We start from the raw sequence: 22,738 nt of genomic DNA, 5'->3' as shown, positions 1-22,738 counted from the left end.
ACATTCGCGGTGCCAAGACATTAAATTTTTGGGTTCTTTGAGTCCTGACTTGTGCCTTCTCGCTTGTCTCACACCTGCTCCTTCAAACTCATGTTGAATACGGAGTGATCAGGGGTTCTGTTCCCTGCACAATATTAATGATCCAGTAACTTGCATTAGCATAGCAGCTTAAATGCAGTTAAATATCACAAGCTGCTTCATAAAAATAGTAGCAAAAGAATGTGGCACTGTGTGTTTTAAAAAAATAACAAGTGTTATATATGATCCATCCATTAAATTTGATAAGACTTGGAGGCCTTTTATTCAACACTTTTGTATGATGTGATTTGACCTTTTTCCAAATCTATTTGTTTGTTTTAATATATGCAGAGAGGTTTGGAGTTGATGACACAAATGGTTCTTTCTTTTATGATGTTACAAACAGCCCATGTTCTTTTCTTTTGCTTAGATTTTGGTTAGTATTGTTTGGATTAGTTTTTTTGGGGGTATTTTTTTTTTCTTTTTTTTTCTTTTTGGATATGTTAATCCTTTTTTCTTTTATGTACACTATATTTGTATTTGAACGATTTTGGGAGGTTTATTACCCTTGTATTAACTGATTATATATTTATATATGTAACCATTAACAATGTAATCCCAATAATTCTGTAGCAATACTATGTTATATTTTCTATTTTGATATTAATAAAAAGATTAGAAAAGAAAGAAAAAAAATAGTTTAATTAAATAAATATTTTCCAGGGAGAAATACTGAGATTATATGTTCAACCATATCAATCACTGTTGGTAGTTAGGAGGAATGAGGCAGGATAAAACATTTTTGCTCTTGTCATTCTGGATGCAATTATTAATGTTGCTAAAAGCTTTTTTGATAATATGGTGAGTGGAAACCCGATTGGTGGATATAGACAGTTCATTCTGGAAGAAAAAATTTGCTATTATGGATATAGATTCAGACAGATTCGATATATTCAGAGAAATTGGAGAGGAAATGGAGGCTGGAGTATTGATGGTGGTTTGCAAAGATGGAGATAATTCCAAAACACAAGTTCATGAAGGTAGTAGAAGCGAAAGACCCTGACAGAAAGCAGAATGTTGCTAAGTTTACGGAGAAAGTACAGTGCAGGCAGACAATAAGGTGGAAGGGTCATGACAGACTGTCAATGACCAAGTTTGCCTCACTTCCTGAAGACAATGACCAGATCTTTTGTTTTGCTGACATTAACGGAGGCTCTCTGTCTCCTTTCTGTATCCTATCTCATCATCATATGAGTTCTGGCCCACTGCAGTGGTGTCATCTGTGAACTTGTGGATGGAGTTAGAGCTTAATCTGGCCAAAATGTCATAAGTTTAGAGAGAGTAAAGTAAGGGGCTAAGGATGCAGCCTTGTGGGATATGAATGTTTGGTGTAACATGGGGAGGACCTCTTGTCTAATGCTTGGCTGAGTGTTGGAATTGCAGGCTCTAGAATAGCAGAACTGGGTTACCAGACAGCAGGGAGAGACGGAACTTAGCCAAAAATTTCCATTAAGGATATTGGAGGAGGACTGGTGTTACAGGAAGTTATGTGGGTAAGTGCCGACCTTGTGGATGAGAACGTTGCTATAAAAAGTGCTTATCTCCTGCAGCCAGCTGTTCCTGTCACTTTTGAGCTACTTGGGCTTGCCTTGGAAGCAAACATACATGTACACATGCACACACACACACACGCACACACACACACGCACAAAGACACATGTACACAGACACACATGCACACACACACACACACGCACAGACACACACACACACACACACATTCCACTTGACCCTTTTATATAAAGTTTATGTAGAGATTTATTAGAAGCAATAGTGATTTTCCCTAAAATAAATGATCCCTACTAATAGTCCATTTTTAGCTATCATTTCCTTTCTTCAGTTTCTATGTCTTTTCCCGATGATCTCTTAGCCAGCTGTCCACCTCCCAACAGCCATTAGTTTCACAGGAACATAATAGGAACAGGAATAGGCTAGCTTTTCCAATATGTTATACAGCTGTTCTAAGAGATGATCTAAAATGAATATCCTAGTTGATTCTCAGCTCCTATCTTTGACCTGTGTCTGGCTCCCAAAATACAGTTCTAATGTGGACAAAAGAGATTAATATAGATGGGCCAAAGCATCTGCTAGGACAAGGTGAGTTGAATTGTCCATTTCTGTAGTGTACAACACTATGACACTGAAATGGGCATCCAATTTTGTGAATGATAATGATGCTTCTTTTTCCTGTTCACATCTCAGGAATTTTCAGATTTCCCCTAACATGCCCCTGCTTTGTCCTTCATGTTTCTCTCAAAATCATCAGCAGAAAATGTCATGTTGGATTGTTCTCTCAATTTTATCCTGTACTCTGACTCCTTTTTAATATTTATTTGTGTCTAAGACAAAATAGTGAGCTAAGCTAAAATAAATTGTATGTATGTAACAAAATTTAGAATCTGGCGCTCCTGGCTGGCGGAGAATGAAAAGTAATCAATTACTCAAAGCTGATGTTGGTAATGGTACAGAGTAAATACAGACAAAATAGTATTTAAAAAGAGTTACAATTTAAAGCAAACAATTAAAGAAAAACTATTTTATTTTCCTTCCAGGTGTTCTATTCACAATACTCGTCATTATGTACGTCATCTGGATCGAAACTGTCATTGATATTCAGGAATACATTCAAAAACAGAGAAATCAGCTCTGTTTTGATTTTGATCTGAGCATTCAGTATGGATGGTCCTTCATACTCGCACCCATTGGGATATTCTTCTCTCTGCTGGCAGGCTTGCTGTTCCTCCTTGCTGGTCACGCCATTCAAGTTCATTATGATTAAAAGGCAACTTTTTTTTGCATTAAAAATATAACTCAATGCTTTTAATACAATGAGGGTGGCAATTGTTGACATTAGAAATGAAAATTAATTTATCTGTACCATCAAACAGCATTCTGGTGATTTACCAAAAACTTGTTTTAATTTAAGTTTATTTACCTGTTGACTTGATTTAAAAGTAGTTGCAAAAATGAAGTTGTTGTAAAATTAAAAATAATATCAAATCAACTATCTTAAAGCCTTGCAGTGTTAGTTTGAAAAGTAATAATCACTTTCTATATAATAATGAAAGAGACAGTATTGCTTTACTTGATAAGTTATAACTAACTAATGCCTGTATAGTAAGGAATTCATTTTCTCTTGACTTCTCATTAGGCAAATATTACGAGACAGTTGAATGCAGTTCTTGCAATGGTTTAATTTGTAAGAATTATTGGGGATGACCTTTCGGTTGCTGATATTAGTTATAATATAAACATGATATCAACAATGGTTTTCATTTCCATATTAAAACAGCTATCCATTGGTGATGCTATTTACCAGATATTATAAATTCATGGCAATAGAAGTCCATGTATGAACTAGTCTAAAAGTTCATTTTCAGCCCATACATTACTCATTGAAAATTTGTTTTGCAAATTTTGAGCATTTAGTATTTCCATAAATATTTCTTTTGAGCTATTGACCACACATACAACTCAAAACCGGTGCCAATGGAATAAACCAATTGTCAATCCCAACAAGAGGACACAATAGTGAATTTTAAATAAATTGATGGTTAAAGGTAGCAAAAAAAACATTAATTTCAGATTATATACTGGAGTTATTATACCAAATGATGACAGTCAAAAATAACTGCGTACACGTGTTCAAAATGACTGAAGGCAGGCTTTCTGTTCCATTTAGTTGTCTGGCAACTACCGTCATTGCAAGAACTTACTGTTCTCTAGTCAGAAGCTCTTAGATGAAGCAATGTAAAGATCTTTGTATTTTAGGAGAATAATGAATTGCGCTTGACTGTAATGTGTGTACTTAATGCATGACCCCACTTTACCTTACATACACTGATAATACCTTCTACAACACTATTTCAGTGATTGTAGATAGTGTTGGAGGCTCACTCAGTTGGTTATTTTAATTCATCCTGATTGGCTAAATGATCAACATGTCATAATTCATCCTATTTGGTTGAATGACCAACACAAGGAATGTTTAAAATACTTTTTATAGAAACTGAGAAAGAGGCATGCCAATAATCTTAGATAAAATGTCCAGTATCTAATAGTTCCTGCTTGCACCACTTTGAAAAGTACCTATTCATTAGTGATGGTGATGTTTGAGAAGAATCCACTTCATCCTAATAAGCTTAGAATTCCATTCACTTACCATAAACTATATGTTCTCTCTAAGACTTCCTAGCTCTGACAGTAGGGTTAATTCAATGTTAAGCAATGTGAACTGAAGCATTTTCAAGCATCTGCCATGTTGCTAAGCCTTGATGGCAAACATTTGTTTCACTTACAATGAGTTATATTCAAATCATTCATTGATACAACATATTGAACTTGTTTGTAAAAGAGAATTTGTCCCTGCTATTAATTTCTGCAAAATGTCTTAATGTCTACAATATTACAGGTGTCTTAGTGCTCCTGTAGTTTAATTTGCCCCATATTTAAAAGTGATGTGATCTTAACAATATTTCTTTAGAGATATTTTATCCTTTGAGCTTATATTATTGTTTATGCATTTTTTGATTTAGTCTGGGGCAGGAATGGTAATAATGTGAGTGACAGCCATCACGGTACATATGATATAGATTTCTGTATGGGGCACAGTTAGAATATTCCATTGGGAGAACAAAACTGTAGATGCTAACCATTACTGTAGTTCACTCTGCAGACAATCCAAGCATCACATTTTCATAATGGTTTAAGAGAATATTGAGCTCCCATAGCTCACTATTTGGAATCAAGTATAATTTGTTTTATTAATTCAAAAATGTCTCCTATGAAAGATTCAAGTGACAAGTGCAAACTGGCCATGTTCTTGGCATGGACTTTAAGAACTGCATGCATACAGTAAATCAAATAGCCGGCTCTCATATTGACTTCACAATAATGGGAATATGTTGCTTCTTTATTAGTATTCTTTGAACTAATCTGAAATCGCTCAACTTCATTTTTGATCAGTGGCCATTTATTTTGCTATTGAAGAATTTATTTTCTTCTAAGATACTAAGATTGACAACCAGAACCATTTCTGGTTGCTTTGCTAGCTTATGTGAGCAAATGACAAAATGGCATCATACAGAGGAAGTGTTTTTGCTTGTGATATAATTAACCCTGGCAAAGCAGACATGAATTTCCTTTGGGGATGATCTGCTCAGCTCTGTAAATTTGGTAGAGATTGGCAGAAATCTCATCTCCACATATAAGTGTGATCTCCACTGATATTCCTGTGATGGATATATTGACCAGGAGAAGTTCCAAGGAAATTCCTTGTTATATTGTTGTAATCATGGAGAAGTTTGAAAATGTTCTGTTATTTCACATAATATTAGGCAATTGTGTCAACATATACTGCCAGAGAAAAATATCCAATGTTACAGCTGGTTGACTGGTTACCTGGTAAAATGGGACATTCACACGTTAGATAACCTGTTTTCAGTATAATTAGTTAAGTTGTTTTTACACAGGGAATAAGTTTCTTCTGCAAAGTTACAATACTAGTATCAACATTTTAAATCATCCAATTTCTCTTGAAAGCAAGTTGGGTAAATTCATATTAAGTGCAATGTGAAAAATAACAATTGTAGCTCTCCCCTTCATCTCAGAAAATATGTCCGTAGGTGCTGCCTGGCCTGCTGAGTTCCTCCAGCATTTTGTGTGTGTTGCTTGGATTTCTAGAATCTGCAGATTTTCTCTTGTTTCAGAAAATCTGTCCAGCTGTTTTGATATGATATGATTTGATATGATATTTTGATATATAGGCTTGGGATAGATCTGTGAATCATTGTTAAGCAAAACAGATAGCAATATTATTACATTTTTTACAGAAGCATAATTCTCATTTTCTTTATTCAATTAAATTGATGTATGTCTTTACCTGTCATAATCACCAAGAAACTTAGACAAAATATTTAAAGGATATCTTTCCGTAATATGCACACTTACCTAACCTATTTGTTTGATACTTTATGTTTAATTTTCCTTTAAATATTTTTCAACAGGAGTATTAACCAATTATTGTATTGAATTTCTTTGAACTGTTTACATAATATAATGTGTAAGTCAGATTTGTGCCCTGTTGCTGTGTTTGCTTTTCTTTGTTATTTATTAAAAATAATTTGAGGCAATTGTTCCCTTCAACAGCTGGGAATTTATTTCAATAAAATATTTGCAACTGATGTCTTGTTCACACTTTTCCCACTCATTTTTAGAAACAAGTTTCACATGGCAAGTTACTTACAGCAAGAATCCAGAAAATGCTAAAACAAAATGTATTACTGAAAAGTTCAGCATTTTAGCAATTACTTCAGTTTCACTTCCAATAGTAAGAGCTAAAGGACACAGCTTCAGAATAGGAAGTATGTTTCTTTCAATACAAAATGGGAAGAAATGTCTTTAGTCAGACAGTGGTGACTCTGTGGAAGCCAAGGGCATATTTAAAGCTTTGATGTTCTTACTAATCAAGAACCTATCAAGCTCCACTTTAAATATACCCTTGGCTCTACCAGTTGATCATAGATGATTTCTTTTCTCTCTCACACTCAAGGCTGAAGAATGGGTTTGAGAGAGAAAATAAATGATCTATGATCAAGTGCCAGAGCAGGTTCAAATGGCAAAATGGCTTAATTCTGGTCCTGTCTTCTGGTCTAGTTTCCAGTTCTCATGTAGAGAAAGTCCCTAAATCAGCAAATCCTTTCTTGCTTATGTAAACCAAAGATGAGGAAAAGGATGTTTGACATATAATGATTTAGTTACTAGAACAATAGACAAATTCTCTACAAGCATGTGAATTTGAATCCCACATGTGAAAACAGGGTGGGGAACTTATATAAATTTGCAATTTTGTAGCCAATAGCCATGATCTTGATAACTGTTCCAATTGCCTGGCTGGTTCAAAATGTCCTTTGGAAAAGAATATTTGCCATTCTTACCTGGTCTAGCCCATGCGTTCTTCCAGGTCCACTAAAATGGTTGGCTCTCAATTAAAAACATTTCATTTAGGAAAAAAAAATAATTGAATGTCCTGTCTGGCTGCATCATTGTGTGCTAATAAACTGCGAGGCATCAGACTGCAAAGCCCCACAGAGGATAGTAGAAACCTCTGAGAGGACCACCGGGTCTCCCTTTCCCTCCTATTTGTAACATTTACAGGGAGCGTTATAGATGAAGCGCCCAAAGCATTGTTGAGGATCCCTACTACCCATCCCATAATCAAATTGACCTTCCACTGTCCGGAAGGTGGTACAGAAGCATCAGGACGAGGGCTGACAGATTGGATAACAGCTTCTTCCTTCAGACTGGGAGGCTAAAGAATCAGAATTAGGTTTTATATCACTGACACATGTTGCAAAATTAGTTGCCTTTGTGACAACAGTGCAAAGCAATATATAATAATGGAGAAAAAAACTATGAATTACAGCAATAAATAAATAAATATATATAGTTAAATTAAGTAGTGAGGTAGTGTTTATGGATTCAATATTCATTCAGATATCAGATGGCAGAGCAGAAGAAGCTGATCCTGAGTAGCTGAGTGTGTGCCTTCAGGCTTCTGTACCTTACTTCTCGTCACCAGGACAGTGAGCTGATTCCTGCTTAGTGTTCTGTTTACTGTTTATCTGTGCTCTGCACTACATGCATTTTGAATTATATTTTACTAACTTATTCATGGTAATATTTTGTTTTTATGTTCTGTGTGTGATATATGTTTTGTGGGTGCGCCATGTTCCGAGGATTTTTGTTTCATTTGGTTGTGTATATGGACAGTCAGATGACAATAAACTTGAATTTGAGGTGGCTGTGAGAATAAATCTTATCACAGTGACCTGTGCAGAAAACCCAGTGCAGTACTGAGGGAGTAGTACGCTCTCGGAGATGTCAGATCTCTGGTGCATCAGAGGGCACTCTTTCAGTGGTTTCAGGCAGTCTTTGGTCAATGTGTGTTCTTGGGCCCAAAGTGGTGACCAGGTTTCCTGCAACACCTCAGCCCTGGGTCTCAACAAGTGCCTGATAGGCTTCCAAATTTTCCAAAACATCCTGAGGAAAAATGCCTACTAAAAGCATATCTTTTATCCAGTGTCATGCTATGACAAAAGGTTACAATTCAATGTGGTTTTTAATTGTGATTGTGATTTTACAGCCTGAAGTGGTTTTGAACAGTGGTTGTGATTTTATATCCTGAGTAAATGTCAATTAATAATGGGGAAATAACTTAATTAATTCAAGTAGCTCTATTTCTTTCAAAACACAGAAGTTTAATCCTTTTACTTCTGTTCTTTCCTTGAATATATAATGCAGATTTAGGAGTCAAAGTGCAATGTTGGGTAAATGGGAACGCAAAGTTGAGGTTACATTCAAGTCAGCCGTGATTTTATTAAGATGCAACCTTCGGGACCACACAACTTATCCCTGCTCCTAATTTGTATGTTCCTAAGAACGGATTCTGATATAGCTCATACTTTTCCTTATAATTTCATCTTGTCGTACTTAATCAAATATTTTCACACATTTTGCTATCTAATGGGCCAAGTTGTGAAGCTTTGCATTCTTGTGGCTGGATTTCTTCCGTAGCTTGAAACCTTATCAATGGAAACCATAATACCCTAAAAATTCAAATTCTTCAGTGTTGAACCTTTATTCTAACACTTCTATTGTTTTGGGATACAAGTCAAGTTCATATAATCTTCCCATATAAAATAATAATTTAAACCCTGTGACTATTCTGCTGAATCTCTCTATCCTTACATCTGAAATTCTTCTAACCTTGATAAAACCTCTAATACAGCATACTGCATTGAAATGCATCCTTTATCTTTATATGTGGTGGAGCCACCAGGTTTTGGTTTTATACTGGTGCAGTAGTGGCAGCTACATGAGTGCCTTCCTTTACAATGTGTGATGTTATAGGATTCTACATCTTGATTGTTTAAAGAAACAAAATAGAAGTTAATGATAATGTGTACATCATTCTCTGTAACTTCTGTCATTTACAAAAGAATCCTGTCACTAAACATATCTTTCCCTCCCCTTGATCTCTCTGCTTTCTGTAGGGATTGCTCTCTTTACGGCTCCTTTGTCCATTTATCCCTCTCCACTGACCTCCCTCCTGCACTTAGCCCTGCAAATGTGACAAGCACTACACCTGCCCCTACACCTCATCCTTCACCACAATTCTGGGCTCCAAGAAGTCCTTCTAGGTGAGGCGACACTTCAGCTGCAAGTCTGTCAGTGTCATCTACTGTATTGGGTGTTTCTGGCGCCGCCTCCTCTACAACAGTCTGACACAATGCAGATTGTAGATTGTCTAGCTCCTTTACTCCATCCACCACAAAAGGCAGGATCTCCCATTGGCTACCCATCTTACCTTGACTTCCCATTCCCATTCTGATGAGTCTCTCTGTAGCCTTCTCTATTGTTATGATGCCAAACACAGGATGGAGGAGCAACACCTCCTATTCCTATACCTCCAAACTGATGGCATGAACATAGATTTCTCCAACTTATAGCAACTTCTTTCCTCTCCTTCCTTTTCTCTTCTTCCATTCTTCAATCTGGTTACCCTCTCACCCCTTTTCTTTTTCTCACATTCCCATCACCTCCCCCTGGTTCCCTCCTCCTCCACTTTCTTCCATGGTCTACTGTCCTCTACTATCAGATTCCTTCTTCTTCAGTTTTTCACCTCTTCCACCTATCATCTCACAGATTATTACTTTATCCCATCTCCCACAAGTACACATCTTCCCCCCTCACCTGGTTTCACCCATCATCTGGCAGCTTGTATTGCTTCCCCTCCCCTAACTTTTTATTCTGCCCTCCTTTCCTTTCCTCAATCCTGATGAAGGATCTCAACCTGAAACATTAACGTTTATTCACCTCCGTAGATCCTGCCTGACTTGCTGTCCCCCTAGCATTTTGTGTGTGCTGCTCAAGATTTCTAGCAACTGCACAAACTTTTGTGTTCTTAATTTGCTTTCACTTAATCCCAACATTCCCACTCAAGGGGTGCTGAACTATTGTGAATCATTCTGTGAAAATAAGCCGGGTTGAAAGTGAATTTGTATCTTATTTTTTCATATCCCTGAGAAGCATTTTCTGACACCTAAAGTTTGCAACATGGTATCAAGTGAATTGCATTGCTAGGATTGCTTCTGGGAATTGTGTTTGTAACTTCAAAGTGAAGGATGCAATTCAGTGATCATAACTTTTTCTATTGAAATAAACTGAAAATAGCCTAGAACTCTTCAGCCATTTAATAAGTGCTCAAAAGTGCTGCTACATGTGTGACTTTGGCATGCTTGACCCGAGATTAAAATGCCATTTGGTACAGTATGTCTACTTAAGGAGGATTGGTAGCCCGTAGGGTAAATATCTGTTGTCCTTTCCTGCAACAACAATATTTGCTCCCTTACCACTGGTATTCTGTGAATGCCCTCGGAGATGCTACCTTGTTTATTAATTCAAGCTGCTGCTGTACCACAGGGCAGAAGCGTCCATCTAGGCTTTACATAGTCTTTATTCATTTAAACAGATGTACATATTTGTTGTCATTACAAAGTCACTTATGTAAGATATATAAAGAAAATTGAGGCAGAAATTCGACCTGCTTTATTTTTGTGATGGATAGTGCAGCGTTCCTACACAGCTTTTGACAGAGCAATTAAATAATTTGCCCCTCTCCAATGATCTGACATTTTATAAAAATTGTAATTTATTTGGTCCTTTCCTAAACATATTTATTTTCTCTTTGTTAAAAATAAAATGTTAAAACTGCTCCAAGAAGTAATTAGCAAATCATCTTGTCAAAATAATTGTACTCTCTTGTATCAATGCTTGGATTTGTGTCAGGAACGCGGCTGGGTGGACCCAAATGCAGGACGCAGACACTGAAGTACTAGGGGGAGGACAGGATGGGGATGCCATGGCACTTAAGGGTAGAGCTGGGGTTCAGGTAGATAGAGTGTCAGACAGGCAGGGCGGAGCGGGCTCCCGGAGTGTCAGGCAGGCAGGGCGGAGCGGGCTCCCGGAGTGTCAGGCAGGCAGGGCGGAGCGGGCTCCCGGAGTGTCAGGCAGGCAGGGCGGAGCGGGCTCCCGGAGTGTCAGGCAGGCAGGGCGGAGCGGGCTCCCGGAGTGTCAGGCAGGCAGGGCGGAGCGGGCTCCCGGAGTGTCAGGCAGGCAGGGCGGAGCGGGGTCCCGGAATTCAGGCAGGCAGGCAGATAGGCAGGTCCCCGGGGTTCAGGCAAGCAGGTCTAGGTGGCTAGATAGGCTGGCAGAGAGCCCTCCCTGGGCAGGCCACATATATCCCGGGTAGGGCCACCTCCCAGGTGGAAACACCGGAGGCCTGGGCACGACACGAACCCCTAGGTGGGTGTGGGGCACTATCCCAGAGTTCAGGTGGAAGAGGACAGGGCAGAAGAGAGCCTTCCCTGGGCGGACCGCATATGTCCCGGGTAGGGTCGCCTCCCAGGCGGAAGGCCTGGGCACGACACGGACCCTAGGCTGGTGCAGGGCACAATCCCAGGGTTCGGGTGGAAGGAAGGCAAGGGATAGGAATGGGGGGAACCACCGCTGGGACGCGGTGGGTCGGCCGGGCCTGCCCGACAGAGGCAAGGGGTAGGAACGGGCATAGGTCCAGGGTGACCAACACAGCAGTCATGATAACAGGAAAATCAGGAACGGCTGGCAGACAGCACGACTGCACTAACAAAACAAATGAGCGGAGAAGCGGGACCAGTGCATGGGAAGAAAGGTGGGGGAGCGGACCAACCTGGCAGTACTGGTACAGGGCAGAGAAGCATGATGAAGAGTAGATCCGAGCCCGGGCAGGATAACAGAATGCAGAGAAGAGTTCGGAGCCAGCGGAGAAACAGGAAACAGAACAAAACGACTACCCGCTTGGTCCCAGTCCCAAGGCCCCTTATAAGCACCTGCAGCTCAATGAGTTACAGGTGTGTCTCCTTGAACCAGGAGGGTCCTAACTAGATCACGGGTGACGGGAGGGACAACTGCAGGACCCGGAGTCCGGAGCCCTCGGACCGGATCAAAACCTGGAACGCGGATTCCGGACTGGACCCTGACAGTTACCACACCCCCCCAGGCAGGCAGGTCTAGGTGGCTAGATAGGCTGGTGGAGAGCCCTCCCTGGGCAGGCTGCATATATCCTGGGAAGGGCTGCCTCCCAGGCAGAAACACCAGAGGCCTGGGCACGACGTGGACCCCTAGGCGGGTGCAGGGCACAATCCCAGGGTTCATGCGGAAAAGGACGACGGGGCAGAGGAGAGCCCTCCCTGGGCGGGCCGCATATGCATATGTGCCGGGTAGGGTCGCCTCCCAGGTGGAAACACCGGAGGCCTGGGCATGACGCAGACCCCTAGTCGGGTGCGGAGCACAATCCTCGGGTTTGGGCGGAAGAGGAGTACGGGGCAGAACCCCCGCCAGGCAGCGGCAGGTCGGCCGGGCCTGCCCGACAGAGGCAAGGTATAGGAACGGGCATAGGTTCAGGGTGACCAACACAACAGTCATGATAACAGGAAAATAGGGAATGACCCACAGACAGCGCGACCACACGAACAAAACAAACAAGCGGAGAAGTGGGACCAGCGCATGGGAAGAAAGGTGGGGGAGCAGACCAACCTGGCAGTACTGGTATGGGGCAGAGAAACATGATGAGGAGTAGATCTGAGCCCGGGCAGGATAACAGAATGCAGAGAAGAGTTTGGAGCCAACGGGGAAACAGAACAAAACAACCACCCACTTGGTCCCAGTCCCAAGGCCCCTTATAAGCACCTGCAGGTCAATGAGTCACAGGTGTGCCTCCTTGAGCCAGGATGGTCCTAACTAGATCACAGGTGATGGGAGGGACAACTGCAGGACCCGGAGTCCAGAGCCCTCGGACCGGATCAAGACCCGGAACGCGGATTCTGGACCGGACCCTGACAATTTGGGTGCAGGAATAGGGAGTCAAGCTGCAAAAATGTATATTTTTGAGCCATTTACACCTCACTGTCTTCCACATTTAAATAGAACATCTTGAGTATTTTGAATGCAATCTCTTGGGAAAGATAGGCTCTACAATATATATTTATTATAAATAATTTGTTATTAAGACAGGTTGATAAATATGTTATTAAAACAAATTTACTACTAAGCTGCAAATAGTCCAGGATGTTTGCCTTAGACAGCAATTGGCAATATTGTTCTATTAAAATATTTGGGCTTCATGGGGGATGGGCATAGTTTAGACACAAGGAAGGGGAGTTAACTTGCAGGATCGTTATCCACTTTGAACTCACTGACCTTTATGCTTAGCTGATGTATTTTAAACTCCTTGTTTGCAAGCTTCTCACAACAGGTGGCTTTCCCATTAGCTCACGCTAATTGCTCAACTGTTCAACTGCCTTAATATTTGGCGTCCGTCTACGGACATTTTGAAATTTATTTCTGAAACCAATGCAAAAACTCAGAAGCAGTCAAAGGGCTGAATAAACCAGATGGACTTTCAGTATCAAGTACTATTCTATCTACTGATGTAAAAAGGTTTACTTACAAGGTAATACTCAAAAAATGCTGAAGGAACTCAACAGACCATGCATCATCTATAGAAGAGAGTAAGCAGTTGATATTTTGGGCCAGGACCCTTCATCATGATCCTTCTGCAATTTCACCTGCTTCAACAACTTTATCTGGCAGCCTTTTCCACATACCAATCACCATTGGCTGGTGGCACAGTGACATCAGTGCCAGACTCTGGAACGGAAGTTCCCAGGTTCGAATCTAGTCGCCCTGTTCCCGAGTACACTTTTCACCCATGCCGGGTTGAGTGTTGAGCTTGCAACTCGACCTCGTAAAATAAAGAAAAATACTACAAAATACCTGTGTGAGGAGTGGCGTACTACACAGTCTTTCATTCCACATCTTGTAAGGCATGAAAATGCCTGACATTGGCCTCTCAGGTCTGAGTCATCATCATCAATCACCATCTGTGTGAAAAACTTTCCTCTCAAATCCCCTTTTATTTTTACCCTTCTATAATAATAGATGAGCCCTCTAGTTTTATACTCGCCTACCTTCGGAAAAGACTATGATAATCCACCCTTGCCGTGCCCCCTCATGATTTTAGAAGCCTTTGTATGGTCACCCTTTAGTCTCATTCAGGCCAGAGTAAATATTCCTATACTAAATAGTCCCTCTGCCTAACTCAAGTCAGGACAACATTGTTGTCAAATCAACACGTACAAAAGCTTTCATGCATGCTGTCAATCTTAAACATATCCTTTCAATAGTACAATGGCCATGAAAGCAAACTACTCTGTAATGACGTTGTGGCCATTCTAGAAACTTTGTCGAAAGAGAGACAGGGATGGGTCCCTTAATGCCCCAGGGTTTTGTTCTTTTAGAAAAGATAGATAAAAGAAGAATTGGTTTGTGAGTTGTACTTCTGATCAGGCACAATATCACAGCTGCAGTCAGGAGGACATAATAGAGGGCTTGTTCACTGAGTCAATTTGGCAGAACTCAATCACTCTGATAAGATTGTACTACAGACATCACAATGGACACCAAGATATTAGGGAACAGATATGCAGGCAGGTTAAAAAAGGGTGTAAAAACAATAGGGCTGTTGGCATGGGGTCTTCAACTTCTCTAGTATAAACTGGAACCTTCTTAGTGCAAAAGGTTCAGATGGGGCTGAAATTTGTTAGGTGCATCTAGGAGGGTTTCTTAAATCCAAATGTAGATAGTTAAACAAGAGGAGGGGCTGTACTGGACCTGGTGTTGGCTAATGAGCCTGAACAGGTGACCCACCTTTCACTGGGTTAGTGGTTAGGGAACTGTAACCACAAATCTTTAAGATGCAAGGAAGTTATAGATAAGGATAAGAATGGATCTTGAGTCAGAGTATTATGTGGGAGCAGGCAGAAACTAGAGTGAGTTAATTTGGAATAGCTGTTTTTTGGAAAGTCCACAACTGACAAGTGGAAGGTGTTTAAAGATCAAATGTACAGTGTACAGAACAGGCATGTTCCAATAAGAAGGAAGGATAAAGATGGCAAGGTAATAGGACCTTGGATGTTGAGAGAAGTGATGAATTTTGTCATATAGAAAAAGATAAAGTATGTAAAGATTAGGAAGCTGGAAACAAACAGAACCACTGAGGATTAAAAAGGAGCCAGAAGAGAACTCCAGAAGGGAATTAGGAAAGTCAGGAGGGGTCATGAAAAATTCTTGGGAAGCAGAATTCTATACATCATACATCAAGAACAAGAGGATAACTAGAGAGAGGGGGTAGGACCACACAAGGAAAAAGGGCTGGGGGACATCTGCTTGGATGTAGCAGATGTGGTTGAGGCACTTACTGAGATTTTCACATCAGTATTTACCAAGGAGAAGGATGTGGGGACAAGGAGAAATGTACTAAGCATATTAATATGCTAGGGCATTTTGAGGTAAAGGAGAAGGTAGTGTTGGGTTTCTTAAAGAGCATTAAGATGGATAAGTTGCCGAGGTCTGAAGGGTTCTGGAGCGAGGCGAGAAATGAGATTGCTGGGGCTTTCAGCAATATCTTTGTGTCCTCTTGAAGCCACAGGAGAGTTCCAGGAGGGTTGGCCTTATTCAAGAAAGGAACCAGGGATAATCTTGGAAACTATAGACTGGTGAGTCTCACTTCAGTGGTAGGGAAGTTACTGGAGTGACTTCTTAGGGTAGGATTTATGAACATTTGGAAAACCATGGCCTAATTAGGAAGAACCACGCACTATTTGCGCGTGGCAAGTTACATCTTATCAACTTGATTAAGTTTTCTGATGAGGTGACAAGGGTGACTGGTGAACCTAGAGCTTTGGATGTTATCCACATGGATTTTAGTTTGGCGTGTTTGACTGGGATCTCTGCTGTTTCTGATGGATATAAATGACCTGGATGAAAATGTAAAGATGTGAGTTAGTAAGTTTGTAGATGATACTGTAGGTTTTCATAAATAAAATGGGAGGGGCATTTTAAGTTTAAAGGAAATTATAATACTTCTTTACTGTCCTCCAAATACAGAAACTAAAGCGGTGTAAAGAACTTCATGTCATTATATTAGACCAGCCTCTTAAAGGGAAACCCCACCCATAACATTACTCTACACAGCTCTCCGCCCCAGTGGTGCCTGAACATAATGGCTAATTTTTGCCTGCTGCCACTCAACACAGACTGCAGTCCAATCATGCTTGTCATTTCTAAGGCTGTGCCATACAAACAGGAGAGAAACCCCAGCTTCCCCAAATGCAATGTCAGCCAACCACAGGCCTGTGTCTGCTGTTTGGTAAGCCTGGACCTCTGGGCCTGTAGCTTGGTGGGCTGTAATGCTGTCATAGTCAACTCTTATATGTGTAGCCTCAACTACTGGCCATGGCAGGCAATCAGCCATAGAATTATTTTTTCCCTTGATGCGTTGTCTATCAGTTGTTTACTCCGATACATTGGCCAGGTGGAATTACTGCTATGCGGATCAAGGGTCTGATATTTTGGCCATCACATGCACAAGTGGTTTGTGGTTAATGAATGCTGTAAAATGGCAGCCCTCTAGAAGAAAACAAAAATGCCAGGTAGAGACCGAGAAGCTCACGGTCAAATGTGCCATACCTCCTTTAGTGGGGGACGGAGCTGCTGGCTGAAGAAGGTGAGCAAGTGCCTTCACATGCGTGTGATGAACTGTTCGTGCACAGCACCCACAGCATTGTCTGAAGTGTCAGTAGTAACGGCTATGGGTGCATAGGGGAGTGGGTGCACCAGTAGGGTCGCACTGGAATAAACTAATTTGGAGTCATCAAAATCTCTGGTCATCTCCACTGACCAGTCAAGCATGCAATTAGGGGCACTACACAGGGGGGGCATCAGTTCAGCAGCCAGTGGAATGGAGCAATGATAGAAAGTTGTCATACCTAAAAGCTCCTGTAGATTTTCGTAGTGCATGGTGGTGGAAAATCCAAAGTAGTGGAGATTTTTGGTGGGAGGGGTTTCACAGCTTCTGCTGAGATGCGATGGCTGAGGAAGTCAATGGTTGACAAACAAAACTGGCATTTAGAAGGATTAATAATCAACCTGTGTTGGCTTAAGTGCTCAAAAAGTGTGCAGAGATGAGAAACATGTTCGTATTTGGATGCACTTGTGACAAGCATGTCATCTAGGTAAACAGAAAGAAAATTGAAGTCTTTTAGTACAGAGTCCATCAGCCATTGGAAAGTCTGTGCTGCATTTTTCAATCCAAACAGCATGCACAGAAACTCAGAGAGGCCAAACAGGGTTATCACAGCCGTTTTGGTAATGTCTCCAAGCACACAGGCACCTGTTGTTAGCCCTTAACTAAGTCAACTGTAGAAAAAATTAACTTCATGGCTAAACATGCCAAAAAGTCTTAGATGTGTCGGACAGAGTAATGATTGAGGTGGTGGATTTGTTAAGGTTTCTGGTGATGAGCTTCCGGGTGTGAGTTTCTGATGATGGTCCAGCAAAGGAATAGCTGAACTCTGGAGCTATTTCTGTTGCAGGCTCAAAATGAGGATCAGGTGCCTCAATCAAGGTGCCCAGTGGAACACAGGGAACAGGAAATAACCGGAATGCGGAGTCTATGGACCAGATCGTGAACTGGAATGCGGAGTCCACAGAATGGACCGTGACACTTTTCCATGTAGGCAAACTCAGCCTTCATGGTTGCCAGCTTTTCTGGGTCCAGTCTACACCTGTGGGCATGGACCAGTGGGCCAGTTGTGGAAATGTGGCGCATGACCTCATGTTTTGTGACTGTAGTTGAGAATGTGGGCTTGCTGAGGGTTGGGAATTCACCAGCTGTTGACAAGCGGTGGTGCATGCGCTTGACAGAGTCGTTGTGGGGAACTTACTGGGGGAGCAGGGTAATGATCCAATATCCTTGACATCCTCAAGCCAGTATTCCTTAAGAACAACTATCTGTCCTTCTATACACAGGAAATCTTCCCCGAGCAGAGGTCTAGCCAATTTAGTCAATTTAGCATGTCCCATCTGTAACATTGCATACTGAAGCAGAGCGTCGCCTGTCGTGTCCTGCAAGTATGGATCCTGCTGCCTCCAGTGAGGTTTTGTCACTCTTTGCCTTCTGATCAATAGGCAATACTGGCAGCACACTCATTTGAGCACCTGTGTCACACAAGATGCGTCTACCTGAAAGGGTGTCCATAATGAACAGTAGGCAACCCAGGCAGCTGGAACCCATTGTGGTCACAGACCTTTGATGTCCGAATGCACTGGCACTGACATGGCACTTCCTGATATTCATTCCAAGGTGAGCATGGTAAAAGCACAGACTTGGCACTGTCTGCTTCGCAGCCACATGCATGCATGCACCTGTCTTCTACTGTTCTATGTTCTATCTGGTCTCACTAACATCCGAATGTGCTGTAAAATAACACCTGAATTCTTTTATTCAATGTTGGTTAAAATGAGCGCAAGTATACTATATGTCAATTTACCATCCTGTTTCCACGTATTGCCACTTTCAGGGAACTACGTACTTGCATCCCCTAATTTGTTCTGTTCTGTGGTACTCCCAGGGCCCTGTTATTCCTTGTCTGTATACTGCTTTGGTATAACTTCCCAAAGTGTGTTATTTTGCACTTGTCTAAGTTAAATTCCCTCTTCTGTTATTTTTCCTGTTTTCTCAGTTGATCGACATTCTGTTACAACCCTTATTGTGTACCACACAAACAGTTCTGGGGTCATGCCACCTCCATTCTCACCCAGATCATAAATATGAATGACAAACAACAGGTGACCCAGCACAGTTCCCTGCAGCATTCTGCTATTCACAGGTCTGCAATCTGAAAATCAATCCTCCACTGGCTCCCTTCCACTGCTTTGATCAGGCATATTTTGTATCCAATTGGCTAGCTTGCCCTGAATCTCATATGATCTAATTTTCTGGAACAGCCTACCATGTGGGGGCCTCATTACCTCCTTGTGCAACTGGATCCTTGATTTCCTCACTTGTAGACCCCAGTCAGTTTGGATTGTCAACAACATCTCCTCCACAGTCACCAACAGCACAGGTGCACCACAAAGCTTTGTGCTTAGCAAATCTCTTCCCAGTTGATACTTATTACTGTGAGGCTAAGTACAACTCCAGTGCCATATTTAAGTATACTGGTGACGCTTCTGCTGTTGACCGAATCAAAGGTGGACACAAATCAGCAGATAGGAGGGAGATTGGAAATCTATCTGAATGGTGCCACAACACCATTCAACATCAGTGGAAGCAGCGACCTAATTATTAACTACAGCAGGAGGGTATCAGAGGTCCATGAGCCAGTCCTCATCTGAGATGGAAAGAGTCAGTGACTTTAAATTCCTTGGCATTATCATTTAAGAGGATTTGTCCTGGGTCCAACATGTAGGTTCCATTACAAAGAAGGCACAGCAATGCCTTCACTTTCTTAGAAGTATGCAGAGATTTGGCATGTCATTTAAAATTTAAACAACATTTATGAAAATGCATGGTGGAGAGTGTACTGACTGGTTGCATCACAACCTGGAATGGAAACACTGATGTCCTTGAACAGAAATGTCTTTTAAAAGTAGTGGATACATTCCTGTCTATCACAGACAGAGCCTTCTTCTAACTATATAGAGAGCTTGTTTGCAAAGCTGCTCTATACACAGTACTTTGTTTTAACTTCAATCTGATTATTGCTTGTCATTTAGAATTTAATAAGCAAAATTAGTTGGAAGTATACTTACAACTGACTGACCTTGACAAGTGTCAGTTGCTGTGTTTAGAAAGTAAGCTTGACAAAATATGAGAACCCCTGTCCCAGAAACAAATATCCATTACTCTGGCTGCTGAACCAGAGTGGATAGTTCACTTACCCCAACACTGAACTGATTTCACAACTTATGGACTCACTTTCAAGGAATCTACCACTCATGTTCTCAATATTTATTTATTTGTTTGTTTGTTTATTTATTTATTATTTTGGCTTTTTATTGTATTTGCACAATTTGTTGTTGTTTTGCACATTGGTCGTCTTTGTGTGCAGTTTTTCATTCATTCTATTGTGCTTCTTTGTAATTACTGTGCTGGTCCACGGCCAAGTGGTTAAGGCATTCGTCTAGTGATCTGAAGGTTGCTAGTTCGAGCCTTGGCTGAGGTTGCATGTGTGCATCCTTGAGCAAGGCACTTAACCACGCATTGCTCTGTGATGACACCGGTGCCAAGCTGTATGGGTCCTAATACCCTTCCCTTGGACAACATCGGTGGCATGGAGAGGGGAGACTTGCAGCTTGGGCAACTGCTGGTCTTTCATAAAAAAAACTCTGCCCAGGCTTGCAGAGCAAATCCATGGTCTAGCGAGACTAACGGAGGCCTACAATTACTGTGAATGTCCTCAAGAAAATAAATCTCTGGGTAGTATATGGTGATGTGTATTTTGATAATTTCTTTGAACTTTTGTCAAAAGCTTCGCTGCAACCCATATATTCAACATTTACTACCCTGATCTTGTTAATCCTCTTGGTCATGTTTTCAAGAACTGAAATTATCATTCTAAAATTAATGTTTATGAAATGGTGACCAAGAGGAATTCCTGTGTCCAAAGCTATGTTGAGAACATCTAACTTTCCTTTGCTTTGGAGATTTACTGAATTATAGTAGCAGTAATTGTTGTTTAGTGGATCTAGAATGGAACTCAAATAGAACAAATTTCCAATTTTGCCAGTACACTGACCTTGAGAGACATTTGCGCTTTTGTCTCTGTTTGCAACAGCCTTCATCAGCAAGCTCTGTAAAAAGGTCAAAGTTCCAGTTACAATCTGTTTTCCTTCTTTAAGAGGATCACTAATTGTAAGTTATTACCTTGTTGACCAAATACAGACATTTCAACACCAAGGGGCAATGCAGTCAAAGAAGATCAAAATGGTCTGGACTATTTGCAAGATAAATGATTGTAAAACTACTGTGAAACTGGCAAACAACTTTGATAATTTCAGTCACGCCTGACTTAAGGATAAAATCTTGAATTTCCTCTCAATATTCCTGTAAATGTTCATGTGTTATGCTATTTTCAGCCTCCTTTGTTCTTGAACAAATAAATAAGTAGATAAGGGTGTTTCTTTAATTAGAGTAAATAATCTGCCCATGGGATAGATTTTCAAGGAAAAAGTAATATTACAAAAACAAGTACTGTAGTATTAAAAGGTAGATAATAGGAACTCTAAACTGTTTTGCAGTATGCTTCATAAATGACATTTTCTTAATTCTTAAGTGTGTTAAAACCTGGAATGTGCCAGAATTTCACTATTTTGGGTTTGTCCCCCTACTCTGACTCTGAAAATTTGTCATCAAAATAAAGAAAATAAAATATAGTATTGCATTCATGAAACTTTTAATTTGTATTTTCTCTTAAGAAATTTTAAAACATATGTCAAATTCCTCTGGGTTATTGCACTGTCCCCAATGCTTTCTGGCATTACCAACACACAACACATTTTAGGGACCAATCAAGTTTTTTCGAACTGTTTACATGATTGCTATAAAAATAAGAGACAGGGGAGCATGAGGCTGTCCTGGCAGAAGGCTGACATTTTGATGTTCAGAAATAAAAAAAAAAGAAATGTGAATAATTTCAAGATTTATACCTCCTTATCTGAGAGCATGTTTATTATGTGTCATTACCAAACAAGTTACAATGAGTGCTTTGATGATAAAATAAATAAGCTCTCTTTAATTCTGTATACTTAAATTACTTTTACAAGCTAGCTTTCCAGTCAAGTTAGCAAGTGCAAAACTTAGCCAACTTTTTCTTTAAAAAGTGAGAAATGTCATTACCATTGCATGTCTTTACCATCACAAAACCATTCATGAAGTTGTCAAGATGGCCCAAAAATCATCAGCAGAACGATCAAAAAAATTGAGAGACACAATTAAAGAAGACCCAGTGAAATATCCACAGTACCTTAAAAAAGAAAAAGAGAGATACCAAACAAGAAGGGAGACAGGAAAACTTAAGATCATCTGACAGTTACCAAGAGTGAACAGTAAAGAAGCAAAAGGGCTGCTGATAAGAAATGACAGTCAGTACAAAGTTTTATAGCAGAGGTACTCTGCCAGAATCTCCAGTAGGCAAGAACAGAATGACCTCCATCTTCCTGAGGCTTTGCCTGTACACTAACGGAGACTTCAAGAAGTTGCTTCAAATTTCAAGAGTTGCTTTTTTCAGAGTTGTTGAGATTTTTGTGAAAGTTTCATAAAGCTTACTGATAAAAAAACAAGTGTGTAGAGGGTAGAGTAAATATTTTGTTATTGTTAATAAAGTGTTCTCTCTTATGGACAATTGAAAAATAATGATCTCTCTAATCTGTTTGAAATTTGAATTGCTGCTTATTCCAGGGTTAGGCAGATGTTCTATAAGCATTATTCTTTTTGTTTAACAAAACTAGACAATGTCCAGTTTGAATGGGCCATCTACATTTATGTTTCCCATGGATGTCTTTAACAAGGTTCTCTAGCCACCTGCCTTAAAAATCTGTGGTCCTCTGCAGCTTCTTTCTGTCCTGTGCAGTAGACCCCCCCCCCCCCCCCCCCGCCATACCAGAAAGTGATGCAGCCTGTCAGAAAGCTCTCCACCGTACATATATTTATTTGACATAC

The 22,738-nt window shown here is 40.6% G+C and overlaps 1 protein-coding gene across 2 annotated transcripts in view; it reads left to right on the top strand.

Moving 5' to 3' along the window:
- Positions 1 to 6,277, top strand: part of LOC132391353 (transmembrane protein 182-like) — a 48,279-nt gene extending 42,002 nt beyond the window's left edge. For both annotated transcript variants that reach the window (XM_059964417.1, XM_059964416.1), the window contains exon 5: positions 2,631 to 6,277. In XM_059964417.1, the coding sequence (XP_059820400.1) occupies positions 2,631 to 2,857 (227 nt within the window). In that variant the 3' untranslated portion in view covers positions 2,858 to 6,277. The remainder of the gene's footprint in view (positions 1 to 2,630) is intronic.
- The last annotated feature ends 16,461 nt before the right edge of the window (positions 6,278 to 22,738 follow it).

This window comes from Hypanus sabinus, chromosome 3 (assembly GCF_030144855.1).
Source record: "Hypanus sabinus isolate sHypSab1 chromosome 3, sHypSab1.hap1, whole genome shotgun sequence".
Classification (NCBI taxonomy): Eukaryota; Metazoa; Chordata; class Chondrichthyes; order Myliobatiformes; family Dasyatidae; genus Hypanus; species Hypanus sabinus.
The sequence above is the reverse complement of the archived record's forward strand: the minus strand, read 5'-3'. Positions and strand labels throughout refer to the sequence as shown.